This window comes from Rhinolophus hipposideros, assembly GCF_964194185.1.
Source record: "Rhinolophus hipposideros genome assembly, chromosome: X".
NCBI lineage: Eukaryota > Metazoa > Chordata > Mammalia > Chiroptera > Rhinolophidae > Rhinolophus > Rhinolophus hipposideros.
The window spans coordinates 47,230,085-47,242,708 of record NC_138046.1 but is presented as its reverse complement, the minus strand read 5'-3'; the positions used below and the strand labels follow the sequence as shown (position 1 = coordinate 47,242,708).

The window sequence follows — 12,624 nt, the reverse complement described above, 5'->3', positions numbered from 1 at the left end:
ACAGATGCAACTCCAAAATATAACCCTCATGTATAATAACTGAATCCTCCTTTAGATAGATTGGAGGATGCTTCAGCCCAGCAGCATCCCAAGAGACAAAGGCTGTAGTTGCAATTATCAGCTAGATAAGAGATCAGCTAACTAGGGACTTGGGATTCCCCTTGCTCTAAACTCTACTGCAGTAAATTTCCATTTCTAAGGATGGATAAGGAAGTAGCCTATGGGAAAACTATGTCACCAAACATACCCCTAATACCACTGCTTAAAGTACAGCCAGGTCGGCCAAAACTGGAGACTAGCAAAGCTAGCCTTATGGGAGTCTGCAGGTCATTTTCAAAATTATTAGAAAGTCTGAGAAAAAAATGCTTTCAAGGTCCATCAGCTGTGATAATCTCCTTTTAATCAAGACTGTACTTTTGCTAAGCAAAGCTATAAATCAACTCGAATGGTAGTAAATTAAATGTAGGACTTATAGATAAGAGGATATGGAATTAAACAGAGCTGTATCTGTGTGTGCTGAGGGAACATTAAGAGCAGTTCAACAGATTCCTATTTCATGCTAAAGAGAAAGCCAAATTTATTTGGAATCATTCCATAGCAAGTGATTTTTATTAATGCTATTATACAATCTTTTGTTTTTAACATTGCCCAGAATGATTAAGTATCAAGATTAATGTTAGGACTCGAAAATATTACGTTGGTACAAAAGTAATTGTGGTTTGAAAGGTTAAAAATAATTTCAAAAAATGCAATAACTTTTGTACCAACCTAATATATCTTGATTGTTCAGTTTGGGGATTATGCATCTCCAATTCCACCTGGCCTTGGCTCCATCCTCTTTCCTCTCTTGTCCATTTTGCTGTTTGGTCACTCCTGTGTCAGAGAGCATGTGGGCACAGAGCGAAGAGATCCATGCAAATTAATCGATTTTGCTACATAATAAAAGGTTTGGTAGGAGAGATTATAAATAATGGCTAAAATGAAGCTTCTAGACTGTCTGCAGATTTCATTTAGCTTTGTTATCCCGTCCCTTGTGAGAAATGCGGCTTCATTTAAAACTGTTATCCTCTAATGCACTGACTCTTGACATAGGAGCATTGAAAAAAGCACCCAAAAACAAAACACCTGCTCTGCTCCCACCCCATTATAATACCTGGTCCATATTATACTCCTCACAATTGCGTTAGACAAAGTTTAATATACCCTAGTCTGTCTATAAGGCACGTGTTAGTCCTATCATTCACTAGCAGCACTACAAAAGGGTCTCAGTTTTACTTGGGAGCCTAATAAGCAAGCCAGTAATCTGGATATGCTGAAACAACACGAACAAGTCATCTGGCTAAAAGCATCAATGAGTATAAAATGTGCTCTGGCCAAGTCAAGTAGGCTCCATGCAAGCCTAGGGCCATTTGGGTCCACAATTACCCCCATAGTCCAGACCCTCAAAACTAAATCTGCTCCTGATCACATGCTGGCCAAAATAAATCAATTTACTTCCTCAGGTTCATCCTGTCTTAGCAAATGCCACAGTTAGTCCCACTCTTCCCCATTTTCAGAACCAAGTGTTGGGTTTCCCTGTAACAGGTTGGCCATAACTCACTCCACTGATTTTCAGTGAGTTCATCTTGAATAAAACTTAAAAAATATATCAGGGCCCTGCCTGGTGGCTCAGGTGGTTGGAGCGCCATGCTCCTAATGCCAACGTTGCTGGTTCAATTCCCAAATGGGCCAGTAAGCTGTGCCCTCTACAGCTAGGATTGTGTACAAGAGCTGGGCTGCTGTGAGCTGCTGTGAGCTACCATATGCTGTTTATAAGCAGCCGGCGGCCGGTGAGAGCTGTTGTGAGCAGCCGACCGCCGACCGACTGCCTCAGCCTGGGGAAGCGCAAGGCTCCTAATACCAGCATGGGCCAGGGAGCTGTGTCCTACACAACTAGACTGAGAAACAATGGCTTGAACCGGAGTGGGGCAGGGATGGAAGAAGAGGGGAAAAACAAGAAAAAAATATATATCAGGAGGTCAAAGAATTGAAAGTTGTTTGAGATGTCTTTGTTGATGATATCATTTGGCAAAATATGCTTTGCCATTAACAAAGCAGCCAATCACTGGTCATTCACATAAGATGGACCTGCCATGCTCAATATGCCAGTTCTATTCAGCTGAATGAAAGGACTCTGTTCCTCATGAGAGGAGCTCAGGATGTTTGGCACATCCCCTAACGTTTAGAGGCTAGAATCACAGAAGACACATGCTCTCTCACAAAACAGCCCATGGTACCAGACAGAAACAAACACTGCACTGCACAGCCCATGGGTCTGACCCAAAGTCTGACGTTTCTCATATTCTTAGGAGGAAAAAGCCCTATGTGGTATTTCTCTAAAATCACAAAACCCACACCAGCACACTGCACTCTTTCACTCATAGTCCCACAGTACCTTCTGCCCCACCCCGGCTTGGCCTTCTGGAGACTGACTCTTTTCCCAGTGAAAGCAAATTCAACATAAAGGAGGAAAATACTCCAAACTTGGGCCTACTCCAGGTTCATCCTTCTGAATAATTCTTATTTGGGCAAGAAAAATTAAGAAGTTAATCATAAAGGCTGATGACAATTTGTACAGATCCTAATGAATCACTTCCCCCATTCCTGATACAACCAAATTATAACGTAGACTACATATTGGCCAGATCTGCCCATCAAGTCCTTAGAATTGTGATTTTGCATCACTTTAACCCAGCTACCAATTTCATAAGTAAGTCTGAAGTTTTGAAGGTGCCCATCTAATTAACAATTAACAATTGTTAACAGTGAACACTTCAGACTCTGGCCAAATAATAAATTTTAAAAACTTGCTACGATTTTTTTAAACTCAGTAATTTTTACTTTTGTAACTCTTAACAATTGTAAACACGGATAAGTTTTTGTTTATAAGAACAGTACATTCATATTACCAAAAAGATCCCCTCAGAAGAGTATAAAGGAGAAAATAAAGATGACCTGGAGTCCTAATACCACCTAGAGACAACTCTTACTTTAGTGACTTAAAAAATGGTATCTCCTGAACCAACTGAGATGCCATGAAGGACTGTATATAATTCCTCGGCTGTTTTTAATCTATTATCTGACCAGTTCCTGTAGCTGTCCTTGAATCTCCCTTAAGTGAGATGTGTAGAAGCAGAAGAAATACTAGACAATGAATTAAAAAGGATAATTGATCATGAAGCCATCATTTGGGCACAAGTAATCTTTTTAATATATTCTATTAAAACCGTTTCATCATCTACCTCAGCTAAGATTTTTTTCCTGTTGTTAATTTTGTTCCTGTTGTTAATTCAGTTTGGGGATTATGCATCTCCAATTCCAAAGATTTTTTCTTTGGAAAAAACAAAAATCAAAAAACAAAACAACAAAGCTCTTCTTGACCAAAATAAATATTTGTTGCTCTTCTCTAAAATCCTGCAAATTAGTCACCTTCAGGTTGGAAATTAGTTCAGTCTCCATGGACCAATTCTTGGCTTTTGCAGAACTTACCACAGGACCAGTTCATGCCAAGTCTGATTCATATAAGGGACTCAGACATCTGTCTGTCAGAAACTCAGGCTTGCCAATTTACTTTTGAAAGGCCGCCGAACGATTCGTTAACACTTACTTTAATAATAACAGTCACATAGCTCTAAAATACCTGACCTAGCTAATAATCACCCCATGAACTCTTAAAGAATTAGTTAAGATTTTAAATAAAGCATGGCTAATGAAGAGGTGCTTTGAAAAGCTATGAAACCAAACATGTTTATATCATTTGAAATGAAAGAAACTGTTCTTACTCTAAGGTTTTGCAGAGAACAAGTGACAGCTCAGTGTTCAATTAAGGGGAAAAAACCAATTCTCTGTAATGATTAATTATAATGAGCATTTCTTAAACACTGAACATATGAAGATTTCCAAGGAAAGTTCAGGTAACACAGGTGACCTTTAAATAACAAAGTCTGCTTTTTATCAAAAGTAGAAAAATGCATTCCTGCCATAAAAAAAAACACCAAAAAACCCCACACGCATACACACAAAAAAAACAACAAAAAACAATAATGAGGAAGGGCATGAATTTACAGACAGAAAACTAAAGTTATAAATTTTTCTTAAAATCTAGAGATGTGAATTAATTTGCTTTTCAAAGGCTGGGGTGGGGGAGAAAGCTCTTAGCAAACATAACTAATATAAAATAATGTTTGCCTGATAAAAAACTAAGAAAAATCTTATACAAGTTAGAACTGTACATTGAATATCTGACTCAATATGGTTTTATTCAGTCTACAAAAGAGATTTGTTCCTTAAAAAAAGTTACATGTGAGTTGAATTTATGTAAATGAATTAATTTTAAAGGCATGAGGAAGACAATAAAGAAACCCTATAGTATGTCCTTCTGACAAGCAAAATATCTATTTGTAAAGTGAATAATCACTCCCTAATATATTTGCTTAATTTAGATTTACACATATAATGTTGCCTTAAAGAAGGGTGATGATACAGTACCATATAAAATAGAGGCACTTATGGTTTACAATATTTTTCTAAAATTTCTAAGAATTCTCCTAAAGGGAACTAGTGACAAAGAAATCTAGAATGTACAATGTCAAAAACTGGACTATTTTTCTTTTTTTACTTTTGTTGCCTACATTTAAGTTAGCAACGGCCAATTTAAAAGTGAGGACCTTTTTATGACTTTTCAGAATGGTTAGTGGTGATTCATTCTCTGGAAGTAAAATAAAAGAGAAGACATTTTAAAAAAGGAGTCACAGCATCACACTCGACAGCATCCGAAAAACTTAGGTATTATCTAGTCCAACTTTTCCAGCTTCCCAGTGAGGAAACAGAGATCCAGAAAGGTCACCGAGCTGGGTAGTAGCAGTCAGGAAGAGAAATCCAATCTCCCCATTCCCAAAAACACAGAACTCTTTTTCATTAAGTGCTGGGGAACATACATGCACACACACGCACACACGCAAACTGTATTGGAAAGAATAGACTATAATGGAACTACTAAGGAAAGGGATGGAAGAGTTTGTGGATTGGGGGGAAGCAGGAAAACGTCCCCCTATAAAACAACACACTGAGAGAAAGCAGGAAGGAACTGGAGGAGTCCTAAGAATAGATGACACAGCCCATTTCACTAAGAGTACCAGTAGCTAATGGAAATTTTTATGCATTAAATCACCTTCTAGAAGTTACTTTACTTTGTTCAGCTTGCTTCCTCACTAGGCTTCTGATACATTGACTTGTTGATTCACAGCAAATTCTTTCTAGATGGCCAGGAAGCATGAAGCATTCCTTTCACAATGTTCCACAGCACTTGAAAAACATTAAGAGTACAGCATCAGGACAAAGACTAAATTATCATAAAGATAGTGACATCTTATATAAAAATCTCAAGGTTCCTAAAAAAATACTGAAAGGCATTTTCCTAGATATATAAAGCCTGTATATGTTTAAGGTGGGAATCAAGTTAGAAGAGAAGCAAAACATGGTGTATATCACAGTTGGGGAAAAATAAACAAGGGGGGTAGACAGAACATATACAATTAGAAGTCATTTCACTTGGTAACTTAGTGAGTCATGCTAACCATCTGTGTATGAATGGTACATTGAGACTGTTTTCAATGGTACTGTTTTCAGTGGTACATTGAGAGGAGCTAGAAAAAATGTGAATCTTTAAAGAAGGAGGATGAAAAGGAGAACACGTACTTCTAAAATATATGAGAGATGGTGACAGCTGATTTACTCATCTCATCTGTTTACTCTCATGAAGATTGTTACAAAAGTGCACTGTTATTAAATGCAACTGAGTATGTCAGAAACGGAGCTGTGATCGCTCAAGAGGTGTGCTTTGTTTGAGACTGCTCTTAAAGTGAAGTACAGCTCGCCGAGTACCAGGAGTCCAATAAGTTCATGTACAATGACAGATGCTTTGGTCCTTTAGGGACAGAGCGAGACTAGGAGTGTAGAGTCTAGATCTAAAGTTCAGGGACATACTTTTTTTTTTAATTTATTTGTTTCAGGTGTACAAGACAAGGTAATACTTAGACGTTCATCATTTATATCCCTCACACTGTGAATCCCCCTCCCCCCATCCACTATCCCTCCGACCTCACACCGAGCCATCACATTATATATATAAAATTATAGTTGGCATTCATTAATGTTTAGCTTCTGGTGTACAATGCCATGATCAGGTATCCACAGTATCCCTGAGGTGGTCTCCCAAATAGGACGCATCAGGGACATAGTTTTGACACCAAACAAGAATCATGCTGACCAGCCCCACCCAGCACGGGTTGATTCCATGAAAGTGTTGGGTGCTAAAAAGGAACAGTGTGGCTGAAGACCACAGTGTTCTTTTGCCCAAGTGATAACAGTATATTCAGGTGAGATATCAGTGATTCAGGGAGCTAGCTATATCACAAATGCCTTATGATTTGTGAAAATGTCACTAATTGATTGAAATATGATCTATTGGTCTACTATAGAATACAGAAAACATTTCTTTTTCATGCCTTCAAAATGCTCTTGGCTCTAAACACCAAAATAAGTTGCCTGACTAGAGTTTAGAAAATATTTTGTCTTCTGTCAGCAAATTGCTACACAAGCTCCCGCAAGATCACTGGTAGGATACTTGCTATACAAGTTCTTCCACAAACAAAAAGCTTATTCATTTATATCATCCTGAAAATGAGCAGCTACAAGATGACACACCTACTATCACCCCTCAAATCAAACTCCAGCTATTGTAATGTCATTAGTTTTATATCCTTTCAGATCTTTAAAATTAGGAGAGATGGCTCCCAGGGTAACTATACAAGTGCTAGGATATATATATATATATATATATATATATATATATATATATATATAATTTTAGAGAACTCCAACATGCTGCATGAGCTTTTATTTCTTTCTAAAGCGCCATGTCTGTCAATCATCCTGTCATTCAGAATTAAAAGAGTGCTGTCAAAGGAAAAACACAAAACAATGGTATAAATGTTTGCATTCAAACACAAGGCAGATCACTTCAGATTTCTCCTGAAGCAACTTTCAGGGAGCAATTTTCCTCATTTAATAACTACTTTAGTCTTACAGGTGTTTATCAATTAATGATTTTTTCCCCTAGCTCATTCATTTTTTATCCTTCTCATACCTACCACAGCAGTTAAGTAGATCATGACATGGGCATTCTCAGATCAGCCATTCTCAGAAGGGTGAGGCCACTGTTCCATTTTGTCTTATAGCCTTTTGTGAATGGTTTTGCTGTTTTAATGACTACCCAGGCTCCTTGAGAATCTACCTACAGATACTCATTTTAAATGTTATAATTACTATTTTGAGGAAATATAACATATGGTAGCATTACTGATCATTCTGTTAATTCACATTGACTTGAAATTAATTACATCCACTTGGGAAACAACTGATCAGGAATTCCTCATACCATGTATCAAATACAAGCATCCTAGCCTCTAAACAAAGTCTGATGCAAATCCTACTTTCCTACTAAATTCCATTATAAAATTAGAGATGTGTCACCAAAAGAGAGTTCCCAAATAGGCTGAGTTAAACACGTTGGATGAAGAAGAGAGTAAGGTAACCGGCCCTGTGACAGCTGACTTGTTTGCTGATCATTTGAAAATTAGGTGGCTATTACGGTCGGTCACGTCCCTCAACCTCATGATTACAAGGCTGTCTGTCTTGTTATTGAAGTTACCTACTTCTATGCTTTGGGACTTTTAGACGTTGCCCTCTCTCTGCTTCGATTTGGGCATTTTCATCCTTTAATGAGGAATTCTACTGCAGTAACACTGCTTCACCAGTGGGGGGTCAACTCTCAAACTGCACTTCCACCAGAGAAGCCCCAGGTTAGAGCCTTCTGCTTATATAAAACATACTCATTACTGATCTTTGACTTCAAAATTCCCTATTAAAATTCTGTAATCATCTCCTGTTTCCCCCCCTGGCATAAACATATTATAGCACTTTGTATTTCAGGTTAAAATTAGATACTTATGGTGAATATAGGATATGTCATTCTTGGAAGAAAAGTTGTAGCTATTTGACAGTGTGAAATTTCTCAAAGTGAAATGTATACTTACATAATGTAGGCAGACTCCTCATAAAGGAGATTTGCAATATAAATAGTTAACTTATATACAAAGATAAACCATAAATAAAGACTTCCCCATAATCCTCTTTTTAATAGTGACTGTATAATCAATATAATCTCAGTTACATAAACAAATATGCAGATTTATTGATAAAAAGACACAGGAAAATAATTGAAAGAGATATTCCAAAATGCTAACAGTGATTATCTCAGAATGGTGCAATTACGAATAGCTTACAGTTCTTTCTTTATATTTTTTGAATTTTAAAAGTTTTCTTCTTCAATAAATTAGAATTCCTATACTATTATGAAAAATAGGTTTATGTCTATGTGTCTATGTGTCTTTTTTACTGTGGTAAAATACATGTAGCATAAAGTCTGCCATTTTAACCATTTTAAACTGTATAATTCAGTGGCATCAAGTACATTCACAATGCTGTATAAGCATCACCACTATCCAGTTCCATGACTTTTACATCACCCCACATGGAAACCCTGTACCCATTAGGCAGTCACTTCCTATTCACCTCCTCCTTCCATCCCTGGCAACCACTAATATGCTGTCAATCTCTATAGATTTTCCCATTCTGGATATTTCGTATAAATAGAATTGTACAGTTATGTGGACTTTTGTGTCTGGCTTCCTTCACTTAGCATGTTTTCAAGGTTCATACATGTTGTAGCGTGTGTCAGTATGTTTTTTTCAGCTGAATAACATTCAATTACATGGATACACCATATATTGTTTATCCCTTCATCTGTTGATAGATATTTGGGTTGTTTCTACGTTTTGGCTGTTGTGAATATACTGCTGCTATGAACGTTTGTATAGAAGTTTTTGTTTCAACATATGTTTTCATTTATTTTGGGTATATACCTAGGAGTGGAAATTGTACTAACATGTACTTTTTTTTTTTAGGATTTTAATGGGGAAGGGGAACAGGACTTTATTGGGGAACAGTGTGTACTTCCAGGACTTTTTTTTTTCCAAGTCAAGTTGTTGTCCTTTCAATCTTAGTTGTGGAGGGCACAGCTCAGCTCCAGGGCCAGTTGCCATTGCTAGTTGCAGGGGGCGCAGCCCACCATCCCTTGGGGACTCGAGGAGTTGAACCGGCAACCTTGTGGTTTGAGAGCCCACTGGCCCATGTGGGAATCGAACCGGCAGCCTTTGGAGTTAGGAGCACGGAGCTCCAACCGCCTGAGCCACCAGGCCAGCCCATAACATGTATTTTTTAAAAAATGCCTTTAATCCTACTTTAGCATTCTATGTTTAAAGTAGCAATGCTTTTTTTCAGAATTATTCAGGATAACCCTTATAACGTCATTCCCACAATAAATACCATCCCATTTTTCAATAACTGACCATGGTATAGTTTTTATTTTTTTTTAAGCCCAAATCACATTCTTGTCCTTAAAATGGTAATTTTTATCCTTATTCTTTGGGAACAAATTTCTCTTATGATAAAATACTTTAAACTATGAAAACTAAATGAAAAGGACAGTCTTTTCCTCTTAGCACAGCCATTCTAGCAGTACCTAATTCACTTTCAAATGCTTACATATTAAAAGTACAAAAATATATGTGTGTATGTTTTGTTGGTACTTTAACAGGAAAGCTTCACTAAACAGACATCAATATTTAAGCCTTAAGGAATGTATTAAATATACAATACCAAGTAGAAGAAACCATATAGACTCTTATAGAAATTCAAACTGGCAAATGGTGACCAGAGAGGATTAATATGCCCTGAAAGAGTACACAGTATCAATTCTTAAGTGTTTGACCTCCCACCCTCCCAGCAGAAAGCTGATACATCTCATGAACATAAAAGCCCAATAATATCAAGATTAATTTTAGCTATGGACAGTGCTTGACGTGGGATAAAGAAGATGATGGTGGACTCTGTGTTTACCCATACCTACTTAACAACTGTTGGATTCTCCCATTTTTCCTTTCCCCCAAACACATGCACACGCAATTAAGCAATATACATTCAGGCACATGCACACACATGCACACCCGTGCACGTGTGCACACACACACCTGAACTATACATACTTCCAACTCGGTGGCTGCAATTAAGGGTAAAAGTGTTTTTGTAGCTTGGTCACCGCCTAGATATCAGGTTTCCCCATCCCCCCCATTATCACTCCCACCCTCATCACTACACACACAGCACCTTGCAATTCAGAAATCTGCTATTTGCTAGAGAAGAAGGAGTAGCCTTAAAGCAGTGAAAGAACTACCCAAACTGTAATATTTGTTAATATGGGATGATTTGGGATCATATAAAAATAAAGTATTGGGGAATATTTCTATAATACTGGCAGACTTTTCTTTAAGGAAAATTCAAATAGGAATAGTAAATTTATAGCAAACAATCAATTAGGAAAGTTTAATTCTATAAAACGCTTTATACATTCCAAGTTTGCTATGATCAACACTATCAATAATTTTCTTTCCTTTATAAAAAAAATCTCTAAGACATTTTCATATTCTGATAATGCTCCAAAAATCCCTACCACAAAATCCAGAAGGAACTCTTTCATCCTACTCTCTGAAGAATTTTTAAAATAGCTCTGGCATAACAACAATATATCACAGAGGTTTTTTTCTCAAATCAAGATTAAGAACTTTATAAATGTCTTATTCTGTATGTGGAAAAACTGAATGGCAGTGGAGTAAGTTGTCCAAAGTCTCACAGGGAATCAGGACAAAGATAAAAATAAAACTCAAATTCAATTAACTGTCAAGACAGTGATCTATCCACAAAGCCAAATATCTTAGTTACCACAGGGGATAGGTATTCTAAAAAGGCAGTAGAATTAAAACATATTATATCATAATTATACAATCATGTCCTTTATGAGCGTGAGTGTGTTCAAGAGAATGCTATGTATATCACTGAATTCCCAATGCTTTATTTTTAAAAGACTGTTTTATTCTTATTTACTTGTTTCTCCGTGGTTTGTGTATACTTCTTTACTCTGCTATTAGACTACAAGATGCCTTAGTTTGGGGACCAAATCTTAGTACTTTTGTACACGTAGCACAGTGTCTTAAATACAGTAGGCATTCAATAATATGAGCGTGTTGGTGTGTAAAAGTTCATAGACATACACTTAACTATCTCCTCCGAAACACCAAAGCAAATCAGGGTGAGAATCTTTGAACTTCCTTAAAAAGCCAACGCGAGATGTTAAAGAATAAAAATATGATCCATATAGACTACTCCGATAATGGCAATTCACAGAGATACCCAAGATATAACCTTAATATTATTTGTTAATGTGTTTAAGTGCATAAATCAAGGTGTCCAAGAAGGCATTAGCATGATTTAACTTTAGTTAACTAACACCCAGTCGTTATCTACAAGCTAATTTCCCCAATTGCTGTATTATCCTAACTCTTTGGTCCTTGTTTTCTTAGACATACCCTCCGACCACCTCACTGCTTGGTGGCAGTTACACAAGAGTACACTGGGATGGATATCAGAGGAGAAATAAATTCCAATCAGTCCTTCTTACTATTTATTAACAACTTTTATGAGGTTCTCTTGTGAAGCAATAGGATAAACATGAAGAGCAAATTCAGTTTGGGGATTAAAACAACACATGGCACTTCGCCTTAAAAAAAAAAAAAAACTCCGTCACTCATATCTCATTGATCAGTTCTGAGGTTTATTTTTCTGTTACTCTCTACTTTCACTATACTAGAGAGTGGGCTGAAAGAGTTATTTTCTGGGCCTAATTTTAAAAGATTACTCAGGAGTTACCTTAATTTTTCTTAAATAATTTTCTATAGTCTTACCTCCCAGTCCAAATAATCACAGACATCTTCAAAGTTAGTGAGCAGAGACACTGAGCAGAAGAGCCGAGGCAGCTCATCCCTTGTCATTGGGGGAAAACGGCTATCTTTAAGGGCACTGTTGAAAACAAAGCAAATATTAAAGCAATCGCTAGATATGAAAGTTCCTGATTTCAAATGCAGACAATCATTTAAAAATGGTAAGAAATAAAAAAAAGTCTGTAAGGTGCCAAAGGTGCCAATAATCTTCAAATGTATTCAAAGGCCCCAAAGATTTTAGGAGTCTTCATTTTTTTTTCATTCAATAGATTGTATTTACTAGCCAATCCTGTGACCAATTCAATTGTAAAGAGTGAATGATCAATTATGTTTTCTGTACAGTCATTTCCTGATGTACTTTCCCGTTACTTGTGGAATATGAGAATGTTTTATTTTACTTTTGAGGAGAATAAAAACCAGACGAGTGGAAACTTGTGGGAAGACTTCTGGATCTAGTGTTGGTGGGAAAAAAATACATGTGCATTTCATGTTGCAAAAATATTCATACTAGGTTGGCTAGTTACCATAGAACAGCAGTCAGAGAGTTCAAAAAAAGGATCAAAATTTCATTTTCTTCAAGCAAAAGAAATCAAAGAAAATGAAAATAATCATGCAAATAACAGACTAAAAA

At 36.8% G+C, this 12,624-nt stretch overlaps 1 protein-coding gene across 2 annotated transcripts in view; it reads right to left on the bottom strand.

Moving 5' to 3' along the window:
- AMMECR1 (AMMECR nuclear protein 1) overlaps positions 1 to 12,624 on the bottom strand; it is a 168,109-nt gene that overhangs the window by 47,589 nt on the left and 107,896 nt on the right. For both annotated transcript variants that reach the window (XM_081043675.1, XM_081043676.1), the window contains exon 3: positions 11,958 to 12,072. In XM_081043675.1, coding sequence (XP_080899801.1) covers positions 11,958 to 12,072 — 115 coding nt within the window. The remainder of the gene's footprint in view (positions 1 to 11,957; positions 12,073 to 12,624) is intronic.